This window comes from Condylostylus longicornis, unplaced genomic scaffold, assembly GCF_029603195.1.
Source record: "Condylostylus longicornis isolate FDR11 unplaced genomic scaffold, ASM2960319v2 ptg000072l, whole genome shotgun sequence".
NCBI lineage: Eukaryota > Metazoa > Arthropoda > Insecta > Diptera > Dolichopodidae > Condylostylus > Condylostylus longicornis.
In genome coordinates, this window is record NW_026578040.1 from 3,583,793 (window position 1) to 3,606,060 (window position 22,268).

At 26.8% G+C, this 22,268-nt stretch overlaps 2 protein-coding genes across 2 annotated transcripts in view; one reads left to right on the forward strand and one right to left on the reverse strand.

Annotated features, from left to right (window-relative positions):
• The window catches only part of LOC129612500 (hybrid signal transduction histidine kinase K-like), a 159,129-nt gene that overhangs the window by 71,183 nt on the left and 65,678 nt on the right, over positions 1 to 22,268 (reverse strand). The window contains exon 3 of the mRNA XM_055526143.1: positions 15,994 to 16,085. Coding sequence (XP_055382118.1) covers positions 15,994 to 16,085 — 92 coding nt within the window. The remainder of the gene's footprint in view (positions 1 to 15,993; positions 16,086 to 22,268) is intronic.
• Positions 1,084 to 15,129, forward strand: LOC129612352 (ionotropic receptor 21a). The gene is made up of 9 exons (XM_055525910.1): positions 1,084 to 1,123; positions 1,813 to 2,195; positions 2,282 to 2,566; positions 2,650 to 2,984; positions 3,046 to 3,207; positions 3,271 to 3,653; positions 3,704 to 3,896; positions 3,957 to 4,783; positions 15,035 to 15,129. The coding sequence occupies exons 1-9, from the start codon at positions 1,084 to 1,086 to the stop codon at positions 15,127 to 15,129; spliced, it is 2,703 nt and encodes a 900-aa protein (XP_055381885.1).

Genomic DNA, 22,268 nt, shown 5'->3' on the forward strand with positions numbered 1-22,268 from the left:
TTATATGTCAATCCTACAACTCTCGGAAATATTCAAGATCTTACAAGGGTTTGTATATTATCGTGTCTCTATTTTAAAGAAATGTGAAATACTCCAATTTTTCGATAAGTGATAAATTGGTAATCTTTAATTTTTGTTGAAAGGAAAACTTTTAGATGAGTTTTTTAATTTCCGTTTTCGGGTTGGTAATTTGGATTTTAAAAATTCTGCATTTGCAGTAGCCATTTCTTAAAACATTTTTTATTTAAGGAGCAATTTTGTTATTATGTAGAAGTCGTTACTGACTATGAAACAAATTACATACCATACATTTTTATAGTGTTTTAGAATCTTTCAGTATGAGTATTCTTCAAGGGTGTGTTTATATAAATAACTTAATTATCTCGAAATTAATTTGTGATTAAGCTTTAAATTTATTGTATAACGGAATTATTCCCCTAGTGTTCTTGTTGTAAAAATATGTTCCTAAAGAATTTTATAAAAGGACCAAAAAATAAAAAAAAAAATTATATTTGATTTTTCAAGAATTTTCAATAATCAAAAATCTCTTTTTTTTGCGTCTAGACAATCTTTATATTTATTGTAAAAAAATTTCTAGTTACGTATCAATCTATAGATTTCGTTAAGTATAAAATTCCAATTATAATTTTCTTTTTTTTTGCTATCTCAAAAAAAAATTTTCTTCCAAAATGTATAAGTAAAAAAGTTTGTTTTTAAATTTTTGATGACGTTGAATTTTTTCTGAATTACTTTTGAGTAACGATAATAGGTCGTCTGTCAAAATGCAGTATTACAACCGAGTTCTATATTTTTATTACAGTGTTTTAATTCGGTTATGAATTAAATTTTTTAAGCTCATTTTATCTTCTTTTTTTTTTTATCCGTTTTCGAAAAATGGTGAAGGAATAACTTTTGAAGTTAAAGTTTGTTTACAAAATTTTCAATTTTATAAAAATATTGCAAAAACAAAACATTCTGACATACCCAGATTGTAGTTGAAATCAGTTTGATATTTCAAAATTGTTAGTTCGGTCAAAAAATGATCAGTTTGTCATTCAATTAAATAATATTTTTGCACCAAAAATGTACTTTCGTTTAAATGAATATTTGGTTCAAATGGCTGGTATGTCAATTATCAGAAACTTCTTTATTTTATCTAATTTTAAAACTTTAATTTGTAATTATATTAATTCTTTGAACACGTGCAAAATAAAATTTCCGATACAATACGAAATATTTTTAATCATTAAGGATAGGACGTTATTATTTTTAAAGAAAAATATTGAAAACAACAATTACGATTCCTTAGATTTTCTCCTTTAGTATTAATTAAATTACAAATTCTTTCCCCCTCAATATAATTATAGAAACGATATACATTTTTAATGTCTCACATTTTATAAAAGTAGAAAACTTAGTTTATTGTACATAATAAAAAGTTATCGTGTTCTTCATAATAACAGTATTATTGAAAAATAGCTGTTTTAATTAAAAAAGTCCAGGTGTTTACCAATTAACTCATCATATTTTTAGTTCAAGCATATGTTCATATAAGACGTCTGTGATTTACTGAAATTACAGTCTTGATTGCACGTAATTCATTGCATTCTTGAACAAAATGGAAAGAACATCAAAAATTCAGAAAAAAGGAAACAAAATATTCACACGCTATAAGAAAACACATTTGCTTGTCTTTTAAAATTAAATCCACGTTAAGTTTAATTTTATTTTAAAATCATTTCTCGAGCAGGATGGTTGCAACAATTAGCAGCACCTTAATAATTTTTCTTATTATTATAAAAATTTTTGTAGTTTCTTCATTACATGGTGTTGGTACTTTTGATGAACGTTGTGATTTGTGTGAAGATTTCGGAATTTATAAAAGACGCGGTATAAGTGATGAAGTTATTAATCATGCTAAGAGTGCATCTATTGTAGAAGGTGAAAATTATAATATGAAAAGAAAACGTCGTTATGTTGATCAAAGTACATTTCATGGTCATCCAAAAACTAAAAGTGAATTGTGGGCAAGAAATTTTCGTGTAGAGCAATCAAAAAACTTTGATCAATCTTCATCGTTGATTAAACTAATCAATAAAATCGCTGTCGAATATTTATCAAAATGTTCACCCTTTATTTTTTATGATACCTTTGTTGAAGATTCTGAAAGTTTCATTCTACAAAATCTATTTCATGTAAGCTGAATTTTATTTAACGAATTGAGGAAAATTAATCATTGGGCATTTAAATAAAACAGATGATTTCTTTTTCCTTTACATAGACATTTCCATTATCCTTTTATCATGCTAAAATCGATAAAGATTATAAATTATCAAATTCTCTGGTGAATACTTGGAATGGTGAACAAAATTGTCGTAGTTATATTTTATTTCTATCAGACCCATTAATGACAAGAAAAATAATTGGACCTCAATTAGAAAATCGTGTTGTTGTTGTAGCTAGATCAACACAATGGAAATTAAGAGATTTTTTAGCATCAGAAGAATCCTCAAATTTGGTTAATCTTTTGGTAATTAAAGAATCATTATCAGCCGATTTAACAAAGGTAAAAGATTTTTGCCTGAAAAAGAAAATAAAAAAAAATATTTTAAATAAAAAATTTATTTTTCTGACATGTAATCTTTACAGGAACGTCCTTATGTTTTATATACTCATAAATTATATTCTGATGGTTTGGGATCAAATGTACCAATTGTTTTGACCAGTTGGGTGAGAGGAGCTTTAACACGTCCTCATATTAATTTATTTCCAGAAAAATTAAAAGATGGATTTGCTGGACATCGTTTTCTTGTTGCAGCTGTTGATCAACCACCTTTCATTTTTAAAAAAAAATCTTTAGATTATGCTAGTGGAAATGTTAATATTGACTGGGAGGGTTTAGAATATCAAATTATAAAAATTTTATCGCAACGATTAAATTTTTCTTATGAAATTGCTGAACCATCAAATATCGCTTTACTTGGGCAAGTTGTGAAACTTTACTACTAAAATTAGATATTTAATTTTAAACTCTTTCCCTAAAAGGAGTGGTGAAGCCATACGTGAAGAAGTTCAACACAGAAAAGCTGATATTGGAATGTCTGGAGCTTATATTACAGCAGATCGTGTTGTGATAATTGATATGTCGGTGGGGCATTCGAAAGACTGTGCCGCGTTCATTACATTGGCTTCAAAAGCTCTACCAAAGTAAATCTTTTAGAGTATTGTATAGCAGCACTATTATACAATAATAATTTCAACTTTGAATAGGTGGCGTGCTATTTTAGGTCCATTTCAGTGGCAAGTTTGGGTAGCTTTAACTGCTGTCTATTTGTTGGGTATTTTTCCATTAGCTTTTACAGATCAACTTTCAATTAAACATTTGATTGGAAATTATGGTGAAATGGAGAACATGTTTTGGTATGTTTTCGGCACATTTACAAATAGTTTAACATTTTCTGGGAAATATTCATGGAGTAATTCAGCAAAATTATCCACGCGTCTTCTAATTGGATTTTATTGGATGTTTACAATTATTATAACTGCTTGTTATACTGGATCAATAATTGCTTTTGTAACATTACCAAAGTTCCCAGATACAGCAGATTCAGTCAGTGATTTATTGGGCCTCTTTTATAGAGTTGGAACATTAGGTTAACTTAAAACTCATTATCTTCAGAAATATAGTGGGATTTATTTTCAGGAAAAGGTGGTTGGGAGAGATGGTTTTTGAATTCATCCCATGAGCCAACGGAAAGATTATTTAAAAAGATGGAATTTGTTGACACATTAGATGAAGGTATAGGAAATGTAACACATGCATTTTTTTGGAATTACGCCTTTTTAGGGTCTCAGTCGCAGTTAGAATACTTAGTGCAATCTAATTTTACCGATGAGTAAGCTTTGCAATTTTTTGCACAAAAAATTTTTTTTTTAATGTGCTTTGTTAATTTCAGCGTATCTTTAAGTCGTCATACGGCGTTACATTTAAGTGATGAATGCTTTGCTCCTTTTCAAGTAGGATTCGCATATCCAAAACATTCTGTATATAGAAAATCTATTGACAAGCTCATTTTAAGACTTCAGCAGGGTGGTCTTGTGAAAAAAATTCTAAGTGATGTAGTATGGAATATGAGACGTACTTCGGGAGCAAAATTACTTCAAGCTAGCTCAGGCGTTTCATTGCGTGAAATGGTACAAGAAGAACGGCAGTTAACAACAGCCGATACAGAAGGAATGTTCATATTGATGGCAGTGGGCTATTTGTTTGCAGCAGTGACTTTGATTTCTGAAATTATTGGTGGATTTACCAATAAATGCCGTTTAGTTATGCAGAAACGTAAAGGTTCCAGTGCATTTTCATCGCGAAGAGCATCAGCTGATCTACAAGATCTCGACGAATTGCATAAGCATAATGAGAGAAAAGTACAACGTCAACAGGAGTATAAAAAAACTCAAGGGCGATTCTTTAACTTCGCTGAAATTAATCAAAGTATTAGGGAGATGTACGGTGATAGAAAAGATAATATTATGCAATCACAAAAATTCTTTACGGCAGATGATGTCAAAGCAATGATGGCGGATATAAATGATGAACGCGAACGTCAGAATACTTATACGAGAAATCAAGTTAGTAATTGGGTTGAGGAAACCTCCCGCATTAGTAGTCAACCGATTAATGATAATGGTGATATTATGGTTCTACCCGAAGTGGAAGAATTATCGGATGAAATTATAAATATCCCACAAGAAAATAGTTCTTCAGAAATAGAGGATTGCTTCGGTGATTCAATTGGAACCAGTGATGACAGTCACAACCCTATTTTAAACAACTTAAAGTAGTAGTTTTCTTTACGATGTAAAAAATGTTCGTTACAGTAAGTAAAGCACGTGTTAGTTATTGTTAGATAAGAGATAATTTAGTATTCTACATAACTTCACCATGTGCTTTAAGAAAAATTTACAAAGAAACTTAAAATACTTGATTTACTCAGCGTCTTATTTTTCTTTATGTGTTAAAAGAAAAAGTAATAAGCAAAGTACATTCTGCAATATAAATTTGATTGTACATTAATATTGAAGAGGAAATAAAGGATATAAAATGCAACAAGAATGAAACTGTTTTAGTTTTCTAAGAATATATAATTTTTTAAATCATGTGAATTGAACCAATATTAAAGAGAATTCATAATGAAATGTACAATACATTCCTTTTGGCATTCTAAAGTAAAAATTATGTTGAATTTGTTAGTTTTGGAATTAAATTAAGTTTTGTTTTCCAACATATTGCAGTTGTAATGCAGCGGAAGCTTTAAAAGCTAATAGCTAAACTCTTAAGTTTATGTTGGAGGAAAATTCAAATATCATATTTCAAAGCAAATTCTTTCATTTGCGAAATTATTAAAATAAGTATGCAATAATCTAAAACCTACTGCATATAGAAAATTTATTAACTTTAAATTAATTTAAAATGTAAGAAAATTTATTCAGTTTCTTAATCAAGCAATATTGTACTGTCACATTAACAAAATTTATTAAGCTAATAAATTCTATTGCATCAAAATATTATTTAATACAGCAAAAGAATTTCTCGATCTTCATGTAAAACGCTTCTAAAGCCAGCTATTTAAAGTATATTATTATTGTCCTGGAATATGTACGGATATGCCTCTATATATATAATTTTCGGGATGGAAATTTCCTTACGTTTTCTAAAATAGAAGAAGAAATAATTTTTGATATCTGATCACCTGGGTCGAATTTTTTTGAAAAATTGTTGTAACCTGTTGTAAATAATATAAAGCTAGAGAGAGGTAAAGGAAATAAAAACACATCTGCTTGCACTGCATTATTATTTATTTCGTAATTTTCTTTCTGATTTTCTGTTTCATCTTCGATATAATAATATCAAATAGATCCAAATTGTTTAATTGCAATTTTAACAACAACGTTTGCGTCCATATCAGTATGTTGCGTATATCAGAAAAAATATGACAGGTTACCCATGATTTTTATTCCACTTCCATATCACAGGTAATTTCCTTTTTAACATATTTTAAAGCTCAATCTATTTTTATTTATTTGTTGAATCCATAAATGTTTCGCCAAGCACAAATCCTCAAAAGAGACCAGCTTCGTCTACATTAAATATTTGTTTTAAATCGTAATTTTCTTTTTGAATAATTTCTTTCAATAAATCAGCAAATTTTTTCGCCTTTTAATATTGTTCAACTTTGATCGTCTTTTAAATTTGTGAAACTATCCGCTACTTGCAGAAAAATAAATAATTAAATAAGCTTCTCGCTTTCTCTTGTGTCAATAAAGTAAACGTAAAGATGTTCTTATTATTTAAATCGGTTAGCCATGTGATTAAAATTTTTCAACTTTCCCCAAAATAATGGATTTGCTTCTTGTTTGCATTACAACTCTTTTAGATTCTGCATATTTTTTATTTCGCTTTTTTTTCTAATAATTCCACAAACCGTAGCTACTTGTAAACATATTGAAAAAGCAATGTTAGCAGGCCTTTCTTTCTTTTCGAATCTTTGTATAACTTCAATTTTCTGTTTTAACGAGATCGTTTGTCGTTTATTACCGACCGTATTGTGTATACAATAGGTAGGTTATGTGATGGCAACAAAATTTTGCATATCGAGTTTTCGGTGGGAGGGCACTTCTCTGTAGTAGGGAAGTGTAAGTAAACTATTTTTAGCAACCTATCGGTCTGTCGGTCGGTGTGTGTACGCATATATCTCAAGTTCAGCTGAACCAATTTTGATGAAATTTTATTTGTAAGTTTATTTCCATCATGGCACAGATTGATCAACTTTTCGGATATATCAGGCCTCGGGAACTGCACTTTTTAGCGGGCATGTTTTACATTTTTGAACATTTTGAAGAAAATATTCAACCGATTTACCTGAAATTTCATATATAAGCTTTGCTCGACCGAACGCGAAAATTCCTAACTTTTGGAAGAAATCAGGCATCAGCAACTGGGCGTTTACTAGGGGTCAAATATACATTTTTGGGTATATAAAGAGAAATAATCAACCGATTTCTTTGAAATTTAATATTTAAATTCTTCGTATTGAAACAATGAACATATAAATTTTTTGGAAAGATGAGGGCTCGAAAACTGATCTATGGGCCGATTTTACATTTTTCACCATATCTACGGAACGAATTGATGGAATTTCTTGAAATTTGTTATTTGAGTTCTGGTTGTTACCGGAACTAATTGGCGAACATTTCAGTGAATTCGAGTAGCACAAAGCGAAACTCTACTAAGAGCCAAATTTACATTTTTCTAGGTATGTTAACTATAAGCTTACTAATGTCCTAAAAATTGGAAAGAAATATTTAACAGACATTTTTGTAATATTCTGTAACACTTTCACTTAAATAGACAATTCACATTACGGTCGGTTATGTGCTAACCACATCAGTTTTTTTTTTAATGTTTTTATTTAGGTTGTTCATTTCATAAAATACATATGTATATATCTAAAATTTATAATATTCCATAGATTTTAAAATCATGAACGACTATTTAATCTTTCTATAATATTTATTTGCTCACATGAAAACTTAAAAAAACGCCAAAATTTTGTAAAAACTGGTGAAATAACGATTGCTATGTTTAATTTGAAATGTCAATACTAAAGAAATATGCATGTATTGTGTGTCATTATGCATATATATGTACGTGCATGACATGTTTCATAAAATGTCATGTATTGGGGTGCGTTTGTATATTTTGTCAAGCAAATCGTTTTTAAATTCGAAAAATATAAAAGAATAGCGTGTGCATAACAAAAATTCGTTTTTTCATTCTAAAAAACATATATAAAGCAAAAGAAAGATTTATATAAAAAGAAAAATGGTATTTAAATTTATTTTAGGTATATCGAAATTATTTATTTCGGTAGTAAGTATATCGAAGGACACCTGTATTTCAAAAAGATTAAATCCAGTAAATTTTCCACCTGGTCTTAACAAATTGTCTTAAATTTTAATGTAATAAAATAAGATTTTAATATTACCCAGAATTCACGGATCATTTTTTTTTCAAGGAATCTTTTTAAAAAAAATTTACCAAGTTAACTTACTAAAAAAATAATTAAAAAAATGTCACGTTCGTATTGCAATTAAATTTGTCATACAAATAATTAACAAAATTTTAAGGTAAAATTAAAATTTTATTGTGATTAAAAACGTTCCTCTAGAAACATAAAAGAAGTATATAAGTAATTCGTATGTTTTGCTCCTCTTTTTTAATCAATATAATTTTACTTCAACAATTTCGTTACTTAAATCAATGACAATAATATTTTTTCAGAATCCAACAACGTTCCATGTAATGTAAGTATGTACAACTCATTTTACTTGAATTATTATAGTATAATAACCGCTTCATTATTTTTTGATTCAATATTGGCAATTCTTTAAATAACAATTTTTATTACGAACTGAGAACAATATCGTATTTTTCACCTCCATGTTGGTCGTTTTCCTCATAAGCCTTTTTGGCCTCTTGTATACTCTTTAAACTTATCAAAAATATATGTGCTATTTTTCTTTTTCTCTCGTTGTATTTTATGATGTAGAAAATTTATTATCGTTATGAATTTTTTTCCTTTATTCTACTTTTATTTTCATTATGTTTTTTGATTATACATGACCAAATTTCCCAGTTTCCGGTACCATAAAATAATGAAAATTTATATTCGTATTTTATTATACTATAATTAATCACACACTGGTTGATTACGAGTAAAATAAAAATAACTTACAATACAACAAGGAATGGATTGAAAGAAGTTTTGGGTATGGTGTGTAATGAGTGTATCAGTGCCCCAATTGAACAGATTTTATTCAGTAAATTATAACTTATAAATATAGATATGATTGTGTAAAAATTTTTCTTTTGTATTTTCTTTTATAATTTATACAGAAAAGATTGCAGGAGTATATGAAATGGGTACAGTTAAGTTAAAAATATTGAAGAGAATTAATAGCTAACATTTTATTTTTTCGACTTAAGTATTTTTTATTTTTGTTGCTGTTATTTCTAGAATTCTTCGATTTTTCAGTAAAAGTAATTTTCTTTTCATTTTCTCTCGTAAATTACATTATAACCCAATAAAAGTCGATTTTTATAAAGTGAAGGTTATAAAAATGAAAATGCCAGAAATTAAATTCCATCATTATTTTCTATATATGAATACACACACAAATTTTATTTGAAAAATATTCAATATAAAAGATTTACACTTAAATAATAGGACTATATAAAAACATTGATTGTTTACGTATATGTATTTATGGGTAAGTAAAAATATAAATGTATCTATATTATGTTGATTTATCAGAGGGACTTTTTAAAAGGGATGGCAGAATAAAAGTTCCAAAAAAAATTTATACTTAAATATTCTAAAACTTTTCCAAAGAACATTTTGAATTGAGATTTTCATGAAAATTAATAAAAATAAATTGATAATGAATAAAAGTCGTTAGTTAAATGTGCCATAATCGAAAATGTATTCTTGGGAATCTATGATGGGAGTCAAACGGAATTGTAATATTAAATTTGACATTAATTTTACAAGATTTTAGAATTAAATTTTGTTGTAATGCTAAATGCTCATTTTAACTATTAAACTAAATATTCGTTCAAAAGTATTCGCAAAAATTTTTGTCTTGAAAATTTTTTTTCAGCTTCTGTAAAGAGCCTTGGAAATCCGTAAATATACGTTACTTTAATTGCATACAGAGTATTTTCAATAATTTGTACATTCCATATTTGGACTTTACTATATCTTGGAATATAATAATGTGCCATCTAGATGAAGTTAAACGATATGAAAATAATATAGCGCTAAAAACTCACATAATTTTTGTTTTTAAAAAAATTTATTTGTATAAAATTTACACTCAATCAAAAGTTAAATAAAAAAAAAATAAAATTTGCGGGATGTACGGTTGTAAAAATTTGCAATAAATGATTATAATGATTTTAAAAATTCTGTAAAAATTTAATATTAAAACTGAAGAACAAATCCTTAGTTTTAAAACAAAAAATATTTTTGTGTTATGAGAAATAGTCAAATTAATAGTAGTAATTTTTTTAAAATTAAAAAAATTTTTATAACTAAGTCAAAAATTGTGAATTTTGACTTTGTATGTGCAACTTTATCATCATTTGGAGGAGTGGTATGTAGCTGCATATAGGGTTTTTAAAAAAATCGGAATTAAATTTTTAAGCCAACTAGATAATTTGAATTATGGTTGATGAATTCGTAATTTTTTTGAACATTAAGTCTCCAAATCAAAAGAAAAATGCTTAAGTAGTGAGATAGTTTTTTTTTCAAAATAAAAGAATTTTTTGATTGTCAAAATTTGGAATGTCTAAATATTTTCTATATTATACGGAGTCATTTTCCTACAAATCATTCCCACGACTATTCATTGAGAGGACGAAATTATTAACAGTTGGGTTTTAAATATTTGAATTTGCTTGTATTTTGCTAAGGTGATCAGTACTATTATTGATTGTAAATTATCTTTAAAAATAAAATTTGCCCAAATATATGCAATTTTTTCCAAAATCATAAAACTACTATTATATCAATTTCGTTTATAAAATTATAATTTTTAAACATGTATTATAATTTTTATTATATATCAAAAGTTTTCCTTCATAAAATTTAGTTTAATATTCACTAATAATAAATGATTAATATTTAATAAACCTTGCTTATATATTTTTTGTATAATTTACTTCTTTCGAAATAAATAGTATTATCATTGGTTAACTTTTTTATTTTTTTATCGAAATTTTACTATTTATACACAATAAATGAAGAAATAATACTGAAACAAAGTCTGCATAATTTTATTTTTAATTTTTATAATTTTTAAGTCAATAATTTTTTCTCCTTTATTATAAAAACAAAAATCAACCTTAAAGCTAAAAGGCAATATAAGAAATACAAATAGAGGACATCATAATTCATATTAAAATACACAATGCATAAAAAATTTTATTTGTGGGGGCATAACCCTGCAGGAAATTTGTTTACTGTTGCAATGTTAGTTTACATTCAAAACTATTTATGTAAAACGCGTATGTTTACTACTTTTCTATACAATTTCTCGTTTGTTAAGAATTTACATTCTTTTTTTTTGTTATTGTAAACGCTGCACATTTTCATTTAAAAAATTATGAATAAGATTTAAAAACTATTCAATTTTGCGGAAATTTTCTTTTGTGAAATAAAATCTTTTGAGGATATTTGAATTTTTTTTCTTAGATTGAGTTCAAATGTGTTTAAAGGAATAAATATTTGTTAATAAATTTTGTAATATATGTATGTACGTATAATTTATGATCTAATGCGCTATACAATATAGGAAAATTTTCTTGTTAAAAATAACTTTATATTTCGAAAAATTTTCGTTAGAAGTATATGTGAGTAAACTGTCCTTGAGAAGAAAATTTTTTACAATTTTAAAAATATTTAAGATTTACTAAAAAATTTTCATCATATTGTATTTTGACGAATTCCAACATTCAAAACAAAACAAATTTTTATTAAAGTTCCAAAATACGAGTATAATATCTAATATTCTTAATTTTTGAACAATTTTACTTACACACTGTACTTATTTGTATTGGAGCAATGTCATCAATAAATAAAATATAATTTTTTATTTACAATCATGACCAATACAGACGTCAATATTGTTTTCGCCATATTATAAAAAAAAAATGAAAAAGAAAATTTTCCATCAGAAAAGACAAAGAAGAATAAAAAGAATTGAAAATAATTCAAATAATTCAAGAAATAAAAAATGTTCACCAATTCTTATATTTTTAAAAAATATTTTTCAATTTTATGAATTTCTTTTTATTTGCGATGATGTCATTTTCATAGAGTTGCCAATATCATATGAGATGCAAAATGAAATGCAATACAGGACGCTTGTTGTCTTCATATTGCTTTGTCATAATAATTGTTTTTTTTTTTTTTACTTTTGTGTCATTTTCTTTATATTTGTAACAAAATTGTTTTCAATATTGTCATCCTTTCTTTTTCCCAATTTTATTCTTATAGTAAATTGTATAGTAAGTTGGAAAAGTTTAATATAATTTTTGGAAGTTCAAGAATGTTATCAATAAAACTCATTGAATAATATGTAATTTTTATAATATGAAAAAATACAGTGTGACAGTATTTATATTTAACTCAAAATTGAATTTTGAGGGCTAAGAAAGTTTGACAATGTTTTAGAGTTGTAATTCTATTATAAAAAAATATATCAAATTACAGAAAAATAGGTTATAGAAAATATAGTCCGTTACGTAGAACTTTAAACACATTCAACTATAAAAGCGAAATTCAATTGTTCTTCAGTTTAACACAATCTGTTAGTGTATTAAACTGAAACATTATTCAAAACAATGTTAGAATTGGAATTAGTCGGAGCACTTGCTACGAATTGAAGTTTAGTAGTAGATTAATTAAGCCACCAGGTTTGATATAGCTTTCGAGAAATAGAGTGGAACAACTCAATGAATGAAAACAATTAAATAAAAGATTTAGCGAAATTTAGTCTAAGAGGTAGTGATGATTTACCTAATTATTCGCTTTATTACTGGAGCACGTAAAATTTTCCTTAGACCTTCTAAATTTGATACTATTGCGTTATACCTTGCAAATGTAAAATATAACAAGTATAATTATATGAAATTGTGTTGGTAAAGAACTGAGGAACCAGAAATAGTGCAATTTTATTTTTATACAAAGTAATAATAATAACACATTGGAACTAAAAATAATCCTGCAGGATTCTTATTGTTCTTCCATTATTTTTTTATTTCTTGTGTTTTATTTCATCGCCAAATCTACAGTATGTTTCATATAAATTGAAATTGTTTTTGTTTTTTATTTTTTTGAAATTGATTTGATTTCTCATTTTTCTTCATCTATAAATGATATTATTTATATAAAAGTGCATATGCTGTTGAAAATGTTAAAGTAATAAAAGTAACGTAAAAAAAATAAAAAACAGAATAGAATAAAAGGATTTTCGTTCTCTCTTTATTTTTGTTCGTTTGCAGTAAATTAAGAATATCTATATCAGGATACGTCGGAATCAAGCTCTATACCTACATATTTGTATAGTCTATTTACATAGCTTTACTAGAGCACATATCGTATTAACATTTTACATACATATGCACAATACGAGTATAATTTATGTTTTACTTTTATTTTGTATTCAGTAAAGATATTATTCACCCAACCGGGGAGCTATGTATTGTTGAAAAGTTTTGAAATGTGAATGTTTACACATTTGTATATAAATGTGTGTGCACGTGACATGTATATTTTTATATTTAAAATATTACAAAACATGAAATAAAATTATTGATGGTTTAAATTAAAATAAAATGTAGTGAAGAAAAAGGTGAACTACATCAAGAAGATGGAATTGAAAATAAAAATAAAGAGAAATAAGGCAGTGTTTCTACATCAAATTAATATTGTTCATGTTATTTAATAAAATAATATTGTTCAGATGAAACTTTAAATTGCACTTTTTGGAACATAAACATTTGCAATATACAAAAATAATGCATTATACATTAAAAAATAAAAAGAAACTCTGTTAAAATGGTGCTTATTTTTCGCCATTTTGTAGATCGAAGAAAATCTGATGTGAATTGAATGGCCTTCTTATAAAACACTTATGTCGAATTTGAACAAAAAATTATTCCGAACTGCTGAAATTTAAAAAAATTTTTTTTTGAATTAAATTAAATGTAAAAAAATTAAATTCAAAATTTCAAAGAACGTGTTGTAGTTAAGCTTATTTGAACACCCAAAGTGTTTTTCATTATATGGAGGTTTCGCAAATCAGAACTTTAACTTTGTCTTATAAATCATTTAAATGTGTCATAAATGTACTCATTAGTAAATACCGTGAGTACACTTTCCTAAGTAACAACTACAATTAACGGCAAGTAACGAATGCACTAGTAATATAATCCTAAAATTGGTTACTAACTCGTAGCATAACGAATTAAAAAAATTCAAATTTAATAAGGATTGAAGTTCCTATTTTATGCATATACATATGGGTTAGTAATGTATAACGTTTGTTAGCTCAATCTTTTTTTTCATTAATCAGGGCAATTTTTAAGTTGAAATTGCTTAAAGCATAAGAAATTAGTCAAGCATCGTAATGTGAATAAAATTGTATCTAAGCATGTGTTTATTTAATTATAAATCAATTCTCAAATTGATTAATTTTTGGTACTTGTCTTCGTTTTACCAATTTTTTTATTTTGTATATAAAGAAAACTGAATCTTATAACGAAGAAGCTAAATTTTTCTATATATGGAAAAACTAGTTCAATATTAAGCAAAAAATTCAATTTCATCTTCAGGCCGAGAAGTTTATCATGTAGAAATTTGTATAATATTTTTATATTTATATTTTATGTTAAAATTTTACAAAATTTCTGAAATTTAATATTTAATTAGTTGAATAGAATTTTTTTTTATATATAAAATTTTCTTTAAATTAGATGTTCGATATGTAGAGATTTCACTGTATTTATTATATATATATTATACAGAATGTATCAAACATTAGTTTGTAGTAGAGTCTTCAAAAGAAAACATGGCGCAATGAAATAACAAAACAAGAATATTTTTTGCTCCAGCTTTTTCTTTCTCCCGAAAATAAAAACGGGAATTCAAATAAATTTCAAAGGTGAACACAAGCATATTCTTCATATATCTTTTTTTTTTTAATTTTTGCATATAAAACAATTTTCTCTTTGAGAATAAGTTAACGGTAAATAATTTAAATATTTTTCTTTAAATACCATCGCATATGAAGAAAATATTTTGAATTCTCGCACATATCTATATAGACCATATGTCACAACACATGCATTTTGTTTGGGTATGGGTTTATTCAAATATTATTGAAAATATATTTTTCATCACATAAATAGGTTATGATCCAATAAAAGGATTGTTCTTAAACAAAGAAGTTGGTGCTTTTTCTGAGTACAATTTGAAACAGAGGAATTCACATCCCATGCAATAAAAATTATCATTAGTTGGTAAGAAAAAGCAAATACATACATTTTATCTTTTTTATTTTTTTCTAATTTTTTTAAGAACTTTTATGAGTCAATTTATGAAAAGGATATAGCGAAAGCGGTAGTGTATTTTAGTTGTTTTCAATAGATTTATGAAGGAACGTGAAAAAAATGTTTGAATACTAGTTTTTGCCAGTTCAGCTGCTTAGATAGCCAATTCTTGACGCTTTCATATAAAAAAATTTAAGATAGAATTTAGTTTATCAATCAGAGTTGCTGTTAGAAATAGAATAGAAAATCTCAAAATGCTCAATAAATCAATGAACATAATATTTAAATTGTGAAAAATTTTTTTTCTGTACCTCCGTATTTCCGAGAAAAAGTGAAAAGTATTTGTCATTAAGGTCTTATTACTTCAAGCTTAAACGCTTGAAATTGGCACAATGAAAATTGGCACATAATTCATTATTTTAACAGCGCGCAGATTGGCCGCTAAAACCAGAAAGATTGGCTCACTGAAAATTGTACACGGTAGGGGCTCTATCAGAAATTCATTAAATATGTTGAAGCCGTTTATCGCTGAAAAAGTTTTTACTTTTAATTTTTCAAAAGTTTTCAGTTCTTGAGAAATCTCTTTTATAAAATTAAGCTAGTATCGGGATGCATATAAAATATAAAAACAAATTATCAATAGTCTACATTGCGTTTAACTATTGGGCAATATAATGAATTCTACAACTGGGATGCTATTACAATTTTTCACAACAAAACCTTAGAAATGGGAAACAACAATTCATCTTTAGAAATGGGAAAGTAAAACGTCTTATAACAAGAATTTTTTACTAAATTTACTTTATATTAGAACTTACTTGTAGAGACTTCTGTAATTTCGGCAACTTCACATTTATTCCCTTTAAATCCTTTTGGACATATACACTTAACTGCTACATCACCAATTTGTCTGTAAATAAAAAAATAAAATTGATTTTATTGTCTACTGATTGAACTTTTTAAAAAAATAAACTTAGTAAATTTATTGAAATAGAAATTATGGAATTCTCAATGTATGTAGACATCAATTTAACAGAAGACAAATTTAACAGGATTATGCTTTATTTAAAAATTTATCGACCATCAAAACTTTTGCATTTTATGAGACAAAAACAATTTTTTTATACCCGTACGAACGTATGTTCGAAGGGTATACTAAATTTGTCTTACCGTTTGTAACGCTAAGAAATAACGGTGTTAGATATAGACTCAAGTGTATGTTTTTGATCAGCGTCAAATTCTGAGTTGATTTAGCTTTGTCTGTCCGTCCGTCCGTCCGTCCGTCCGAACGATAACTCAAAAACTAATTGAGCTAAGTTCACCAAATTTTCACAAATGATTTATGGTAGTAAGTGCCAGAACCCTATTTAAATTGGACATGATCGGGGTACCGGTTCGGGTAGCTGCCATACAACTTCAAAATTTATTTGGCTATATCTCAGAAACTATAAAAGTTGTGGTATTGAAATTTCACACAAACGAATATATTGGTAGGGCCAATGTGTCTCATAAAAGTCGTTGAAATTACTCGGCTCCTTCTGGTACCTACCATACAACTTCAAAAGTTATTTGACTATATTTCGGAAACTATTAAAGCTATGGTATTGAAATTTCACACAAACGAATATATTAGTAGGCCAATGTGTCTCATAAAAGTCGTTGAAATTACTTGGCTCCTTCTGGTACCTGCCATACAACTTCAAAAGTTATTTGGCTATATCTCAGAAACTATAAAAGCTGTGATATTGAGATTTCACACTAGTGAATATATTAGTAGGGCCGATGTGCTTGATAAAATTCGCTAAAATTTCTTGGCTCTTTCTGGTAGCTGCCATACAACTTCAATAGTAGTTTGGCACAACCAGTATTTTGAAAAACACAGAACTGAAATTTTGCATAAATTAATATGGTAATACGGCAACTTAAAATCATAGTCTGCCCCCTAGTTAGTTATGGCACATTAGTTATTCGCACATAGGATAACAAATTCGTACGAATATCACAGAGTTGACAAGGTCAACTCTACTTTTTTTCTCGTTTTTCGTTATTGCTATATTCAATTTAACAGAAAAAATTTTATTTCTATATTGAATAAAAAATATTTTAAATTATTATTTTTCTTAAATGAGTTTTAGTTTTATTAAATTTTTCGGACTCAGATTCACATAAATTAGCATATATAGTTATTGTTTTGTTTAAAATCTGCTCTTTTCTCCTCAATAATTCCACCAAAATGAGCTTTAAGAAATGGGTTAATTTTTTTTTTTCATTAAAAAATTCACTCAAGGATACTGTCGCTGTCGCAAAATACTAAAAATTAGTAGAAAATCGTCTAGAAAAATATTTTTTTAAACTGTTTATCCTCTGTGTTTTGAATTTTATCGACCGCATTGGACACAAGGCAGGTTACGTGCTGGAAAGAAACAATTTTTAGAAAGATGTCATCTGTGGGTGTGCTTGTGCACATAAGTATCTCAAGTTCGGCTGAATCGATTTTGATAAAATAATTTTGTATGTGAGTTTATTTTGAATTAATCAAATCTTGGGATATATTAGGCCTTGAGAATTGGAGTTTTTCACGAGCTTATTTTACATTTTTGCGAATGTAAAAGGAAATAATCAACCAATTCAAAGGGTTAAAGCAATAAAATAATTTTTTTGGAACGATCAGAGCCCGGAAACTGTACTGGGGCTGAATTTAGAAGTTTTTATCATATTATTTATTTCAATTCTGTTGGCAACCGAAACTTCCTGGTGAATTTTTCAGGGAAATCCGGATGGTGCAAAGCAAATCTTCTCAGAGCCAAATTTACGTTTTTCGAGATATGTTAACTAAAAGATTACTAGTGTCCTTAAAATTTTAAAGAAATGTTTAAAAGACATTTTCATAATTTTCTGACACATTTTTTTGTTTTAAATCGTAATAAATTTAAACTCGTTTAAAAGATTTAAAATTTTCGCAGTATTTTTTAGTATGTAATTGTGTTGAAAACCGGAAGGTTAATGGATGTAATTAGTTTAATTTAAATAAGTTTATTCAATTTTATGCAGTTAAGTCCTTGCTGCTCTTTTCGGTAAATGCTGCTCTTTTTGGTTTTCTTTTCTAAATATTTAATGATATGGCATAGCACTTAATGCTTTCCTATCACTTAAATTTTCGTGACTTAATCAACTTCAATTTTATCAAACTTTGCTCAAGTCACGAAATTTAAGCAATTTTTAACCAATGGAAGTTTTCTGAGTTACTTTTTTAAAATAATCGCCTATCGAACTGATCTATCGAAATATTTTGAGCTTAAACTTAAATTGAAAAATTTTTTTAATTCCTGTTGCCATTCGAGAAAATTACGATTTAGCACCTATTCCTTCTCAACATAAAATTAGTTTTTTTCCGTGTACTTTAAGTTGAATTTTAAAAATAAAATGTTTAGTTATAAAAACGGTATGACCATCATTGCATTTTTATAATTTTTGATAATGATAACATTAGCTTCATTTTTTATGTTCTTTTTTTTCATTATTATTAACTTTATGGAAATTTATTTTATACGTTTTTTACGTATGTATACAGTCTAGAAAATGCTATGAAAAATTCTATAATTTTAACTATGAGAAAATTTAAATACTCCGTACCCATAATACCATCATAGTTTTGGTATTGAAATGCAGGAATAAAGACAGTTATTTACCAAGTATAAATTTTATCCTTTTTGGAAAAGAGATGTTTTAACAGAATTTTTCGAATAAATTAATGAATAAAACGCTTTACGTTCTTTTTTGTACTTAATGTTTGCAACTGAGCACAAAAAATGGAAAATTCTTTAGAATTTGAATTTTTCCCCCCTTTAAAGAAATTGTTGAAATATTTTAATAACTGTAAAGGAATTTTTTTTTAAAGAGATCTTATTTTTTCCAGCTTAAAATAAAGATTATAAAATTACAATAATTAAAATTGTCTATTCAAAACTTTAAGTATATAAATACTAAATAGAGAAGTGTGCTGGTTATTTTGTTAAACACGGATAATACGTTGAGTGGCGTTGTAAAGGTGATAAGTATGACTGCTTGAATAAAAGAACTTAATAAATTTCAAGTAAACGAAAACAATTTTTCTATTCTATATAATAGCCCCTACAGAAAGTGATTGCAAAAAATAAAAGGATTTAAATATGCTGTTGATGTAGATTTATGTATAGTATGTAGGGAACTATGAGAATCACAGTGTTAATCGAGAGGCACAAATAAACGGTTGGAGCTTGTATTTAACTAAGATGTGTTTTAAATATATGTAAATACAAACTTAGAACTTTGTGTTCAAATGCAGATAGAGTTTTATGTAGGTCAAGAAATTGTTGCAAGCGACATAGAAGTAATTTTAATCACGAATAAAGGCCAAAAATCATTTTTTTTTGTTAAAATAAATTTTGGTGCATTTCAAAAATTCGTGTGCTTTTGTGGTTTATTCATCGATGTTTTGATTTGCACCTAGATCGTGTTTTATCATTAATAATTTTTGGAAATGCTGAATTTTGTGATGTTTTAATAATGAATTCTTAAACGATAATTGGCTTCAAAAATTAACAATTCATTGCGGACTTATTGTGTAAAAATTGTAAATTAAAATAATTTTGAATCTAACCTAATGCCTTACTATGAATGCAAAGCATTAAATAAGAAGTTCTATTCGATATTTTAAGTAAGATTGACTAAAAGCTTCAACTAGTTTATTATAAAAATTTGAATTTGTAATTGGAAACCATTCCTATAATTGATTTTTATACTATTGCGTGGGAGTGGAATCTTTAATTTGCTTCAACTAATTTTAGTTTAAATACATTATCGTTGTTCAGTTTTGAACATGTGTAATTAAAATAAAAAACAGTTTACTACAGTTCCGATCCCATAAACTTCAATCATCTTAAAGATACACAATAAAATATACAAACAAGTATATTGAATACATACATGCATTTTAACATTTTATAATATAATCATTGACTATTTGTAATAAAATAATTTTGTAATTGAATAATTTTCATGTTCATTTTATTCAATTGCTTTTATTTTCTTTTATTCAACCGTTTATAAAAAGAAAGTACACTTGAATAATATTTTCCAATTATCTTTTTTAAATATTCGACTTTAACCATAAAAATATTTTCCATATCAAGAAATTTCCAATTTTAAAAACAACATTTTCACATTTTAATAGCTTTTCTGTGAACATTTTCAAACAAGTTCTGTTAAAAATTTATTAATTATAATTTGAAATTGTAGATGGTATCTGAGGAATCCTTTGGCGATATTTTTAAAGAGCGTCAATATACACTTTGTATTCGTAACTGGTTATCACCTTTTCTTCGAGTTTAACAAGTATTTTCATTATTTTCTTTATTTTCTTTTATTGTGAAAGGTGTAGAGTTAACAAATATAAAAAAAAATAAAAATAAAATGATGAACGAACGATTGATGGCACAAAAGAAGAACCTCTAAGTTGTGAAAGTGCATTTTCAAACAGCATTGATCTTTTCCATTTACATCATTAAAATTCACTTGAAGTTCACTTTTTTCTCATATTAAAAGCGGGTGTAGTTCAGTTAACTTTTATTACAATTTTTTATATTTTTTATATTTTTATGGTACAATGACGTTTGAATAATTTTTCATCCATTGAGAAGCAAAAATTCCTGAACCAAAATTGGTTATTGTGGTGTTAGTTTTATTTTTCATTAGTTTGTAGTTACACGTTACTTAAATTCTTTGTAATCGATCAAAATGTTTTTGTTCATAACAAACTGGTAATATTTGACAAGAAATAATAAAAAGAGTAGGAAAGAAAATGTTCGCTGTAACTTTAGAAAAGAAAATGAATGATTTTTAGTGGGAAATTATGCAATTTCAAGTAATAAAGCAAAAACTCATATAAGAAGGAAAGTTAATGTAGAAGTTCTTAAGATAACCAATTTGTATTTAGGAAATGTTCGCGGCACTATAGAATGCAATTCATTTTTTATGAATAGAAAATTTTGTAAAGGAAATATTGAATATTTCCTTACAAAATAGTTGGATAAATCGTGTGATCTATTTGCGCTTTTGTCAATCAGTTCATGTTCATGTATTTGTTGCTTTAGGAAAAATGGTTAAAATTTTTCGAGTCTAATCAACGAAAAAACCTGCATTAAATCCATCGTATGATGATAAAACACCTTATTTTTTAAAACTTGCAAAGGTTAAGACACAAAAAACTTTTATCCATTTAGTTGTAGAAGACAAAGATAGGTAAACCGTCATCAGACCTATCAATAGTGGCGGACTTTAACCCAACGCAAAACTTAACTAAATGGTCATACCTCCTAAAACAAGTCAAAGTGACTACCCACAAATTTTGCTCTATTGTGTTTTTGTGTCAAAATACCGCGAAGGAAGGGACGGAAGTCACAGCATTTTAGGCTAAATCAAGGTCTCGTTCGCCTCAGTCTTTTTGTCCAAACTCTCTCCCATTTAAATCGAGAGGCCTTGACATTTATATAGTATTCCAAACGCGCCCCATTTTTACTAAAATTTTCTTTTCAATTTTAGTTTTTTCAAAGCATTAAATTAGAATTTAAGTATGCAGTTTAAGTAAGTTCAAGTGTTTATTTTGAAATTTGTTAATTATTTTGCCAATAATTTCAAGCATCAATAATTCTTGACATTTAAATTAATTTTAAATTAAAATTGAGTATGGATATTTTTTCTTTTGTATAAAACCACAAGTTTTTAACCACATTCAAACTGAAATATTTTATTAATAAAGTCTGCTTCTGGTACCCCACACTACTCGTTGTAAAATCATTTTTATGCTATTTTTACCATATACATATACACATACGTAATAATGGTATATTTATTTAGTGAAATATTTTTGTAGAAATGTTCCCAGTAAGTTTAATTTTCGCAAGGGAAAAATGATATAAAATACGACATTTGCACAAAATACCTTATGTGACCGCTTTCAAAAACTGATTACTTTACTTAACTGATTCTAGTTAATTAGTAGTGAGCTAATTTTCCTCCTTGCCGTGGTATTTATTTGCATTGTACTTGTTGTATA

Bases quoted from the DNA above. Each gene is read 5' to 3' on its own strand.
- LOC129612352 (XM_055525910.1), top strand. From the start codon at position 1,084: ATGTACTTTCGTTTAAATGAATATTTGGTTCAAATGGCTG. The intron at 2,985-3,045 runs GCAAGTTGTGAA...TTTCCCTAAAAG, and splicing joins TCAAATATCGCTTTACTTGG to GAGTGGTGAAGCCATACGTG. The intron at 3,897-3,956 runs GTAAGCTTTGCA...TGTTAATTTCAG, and splicing joins CAATCTAATTTTACCGATGA to CGTATCTTTAAGTCGTCATA.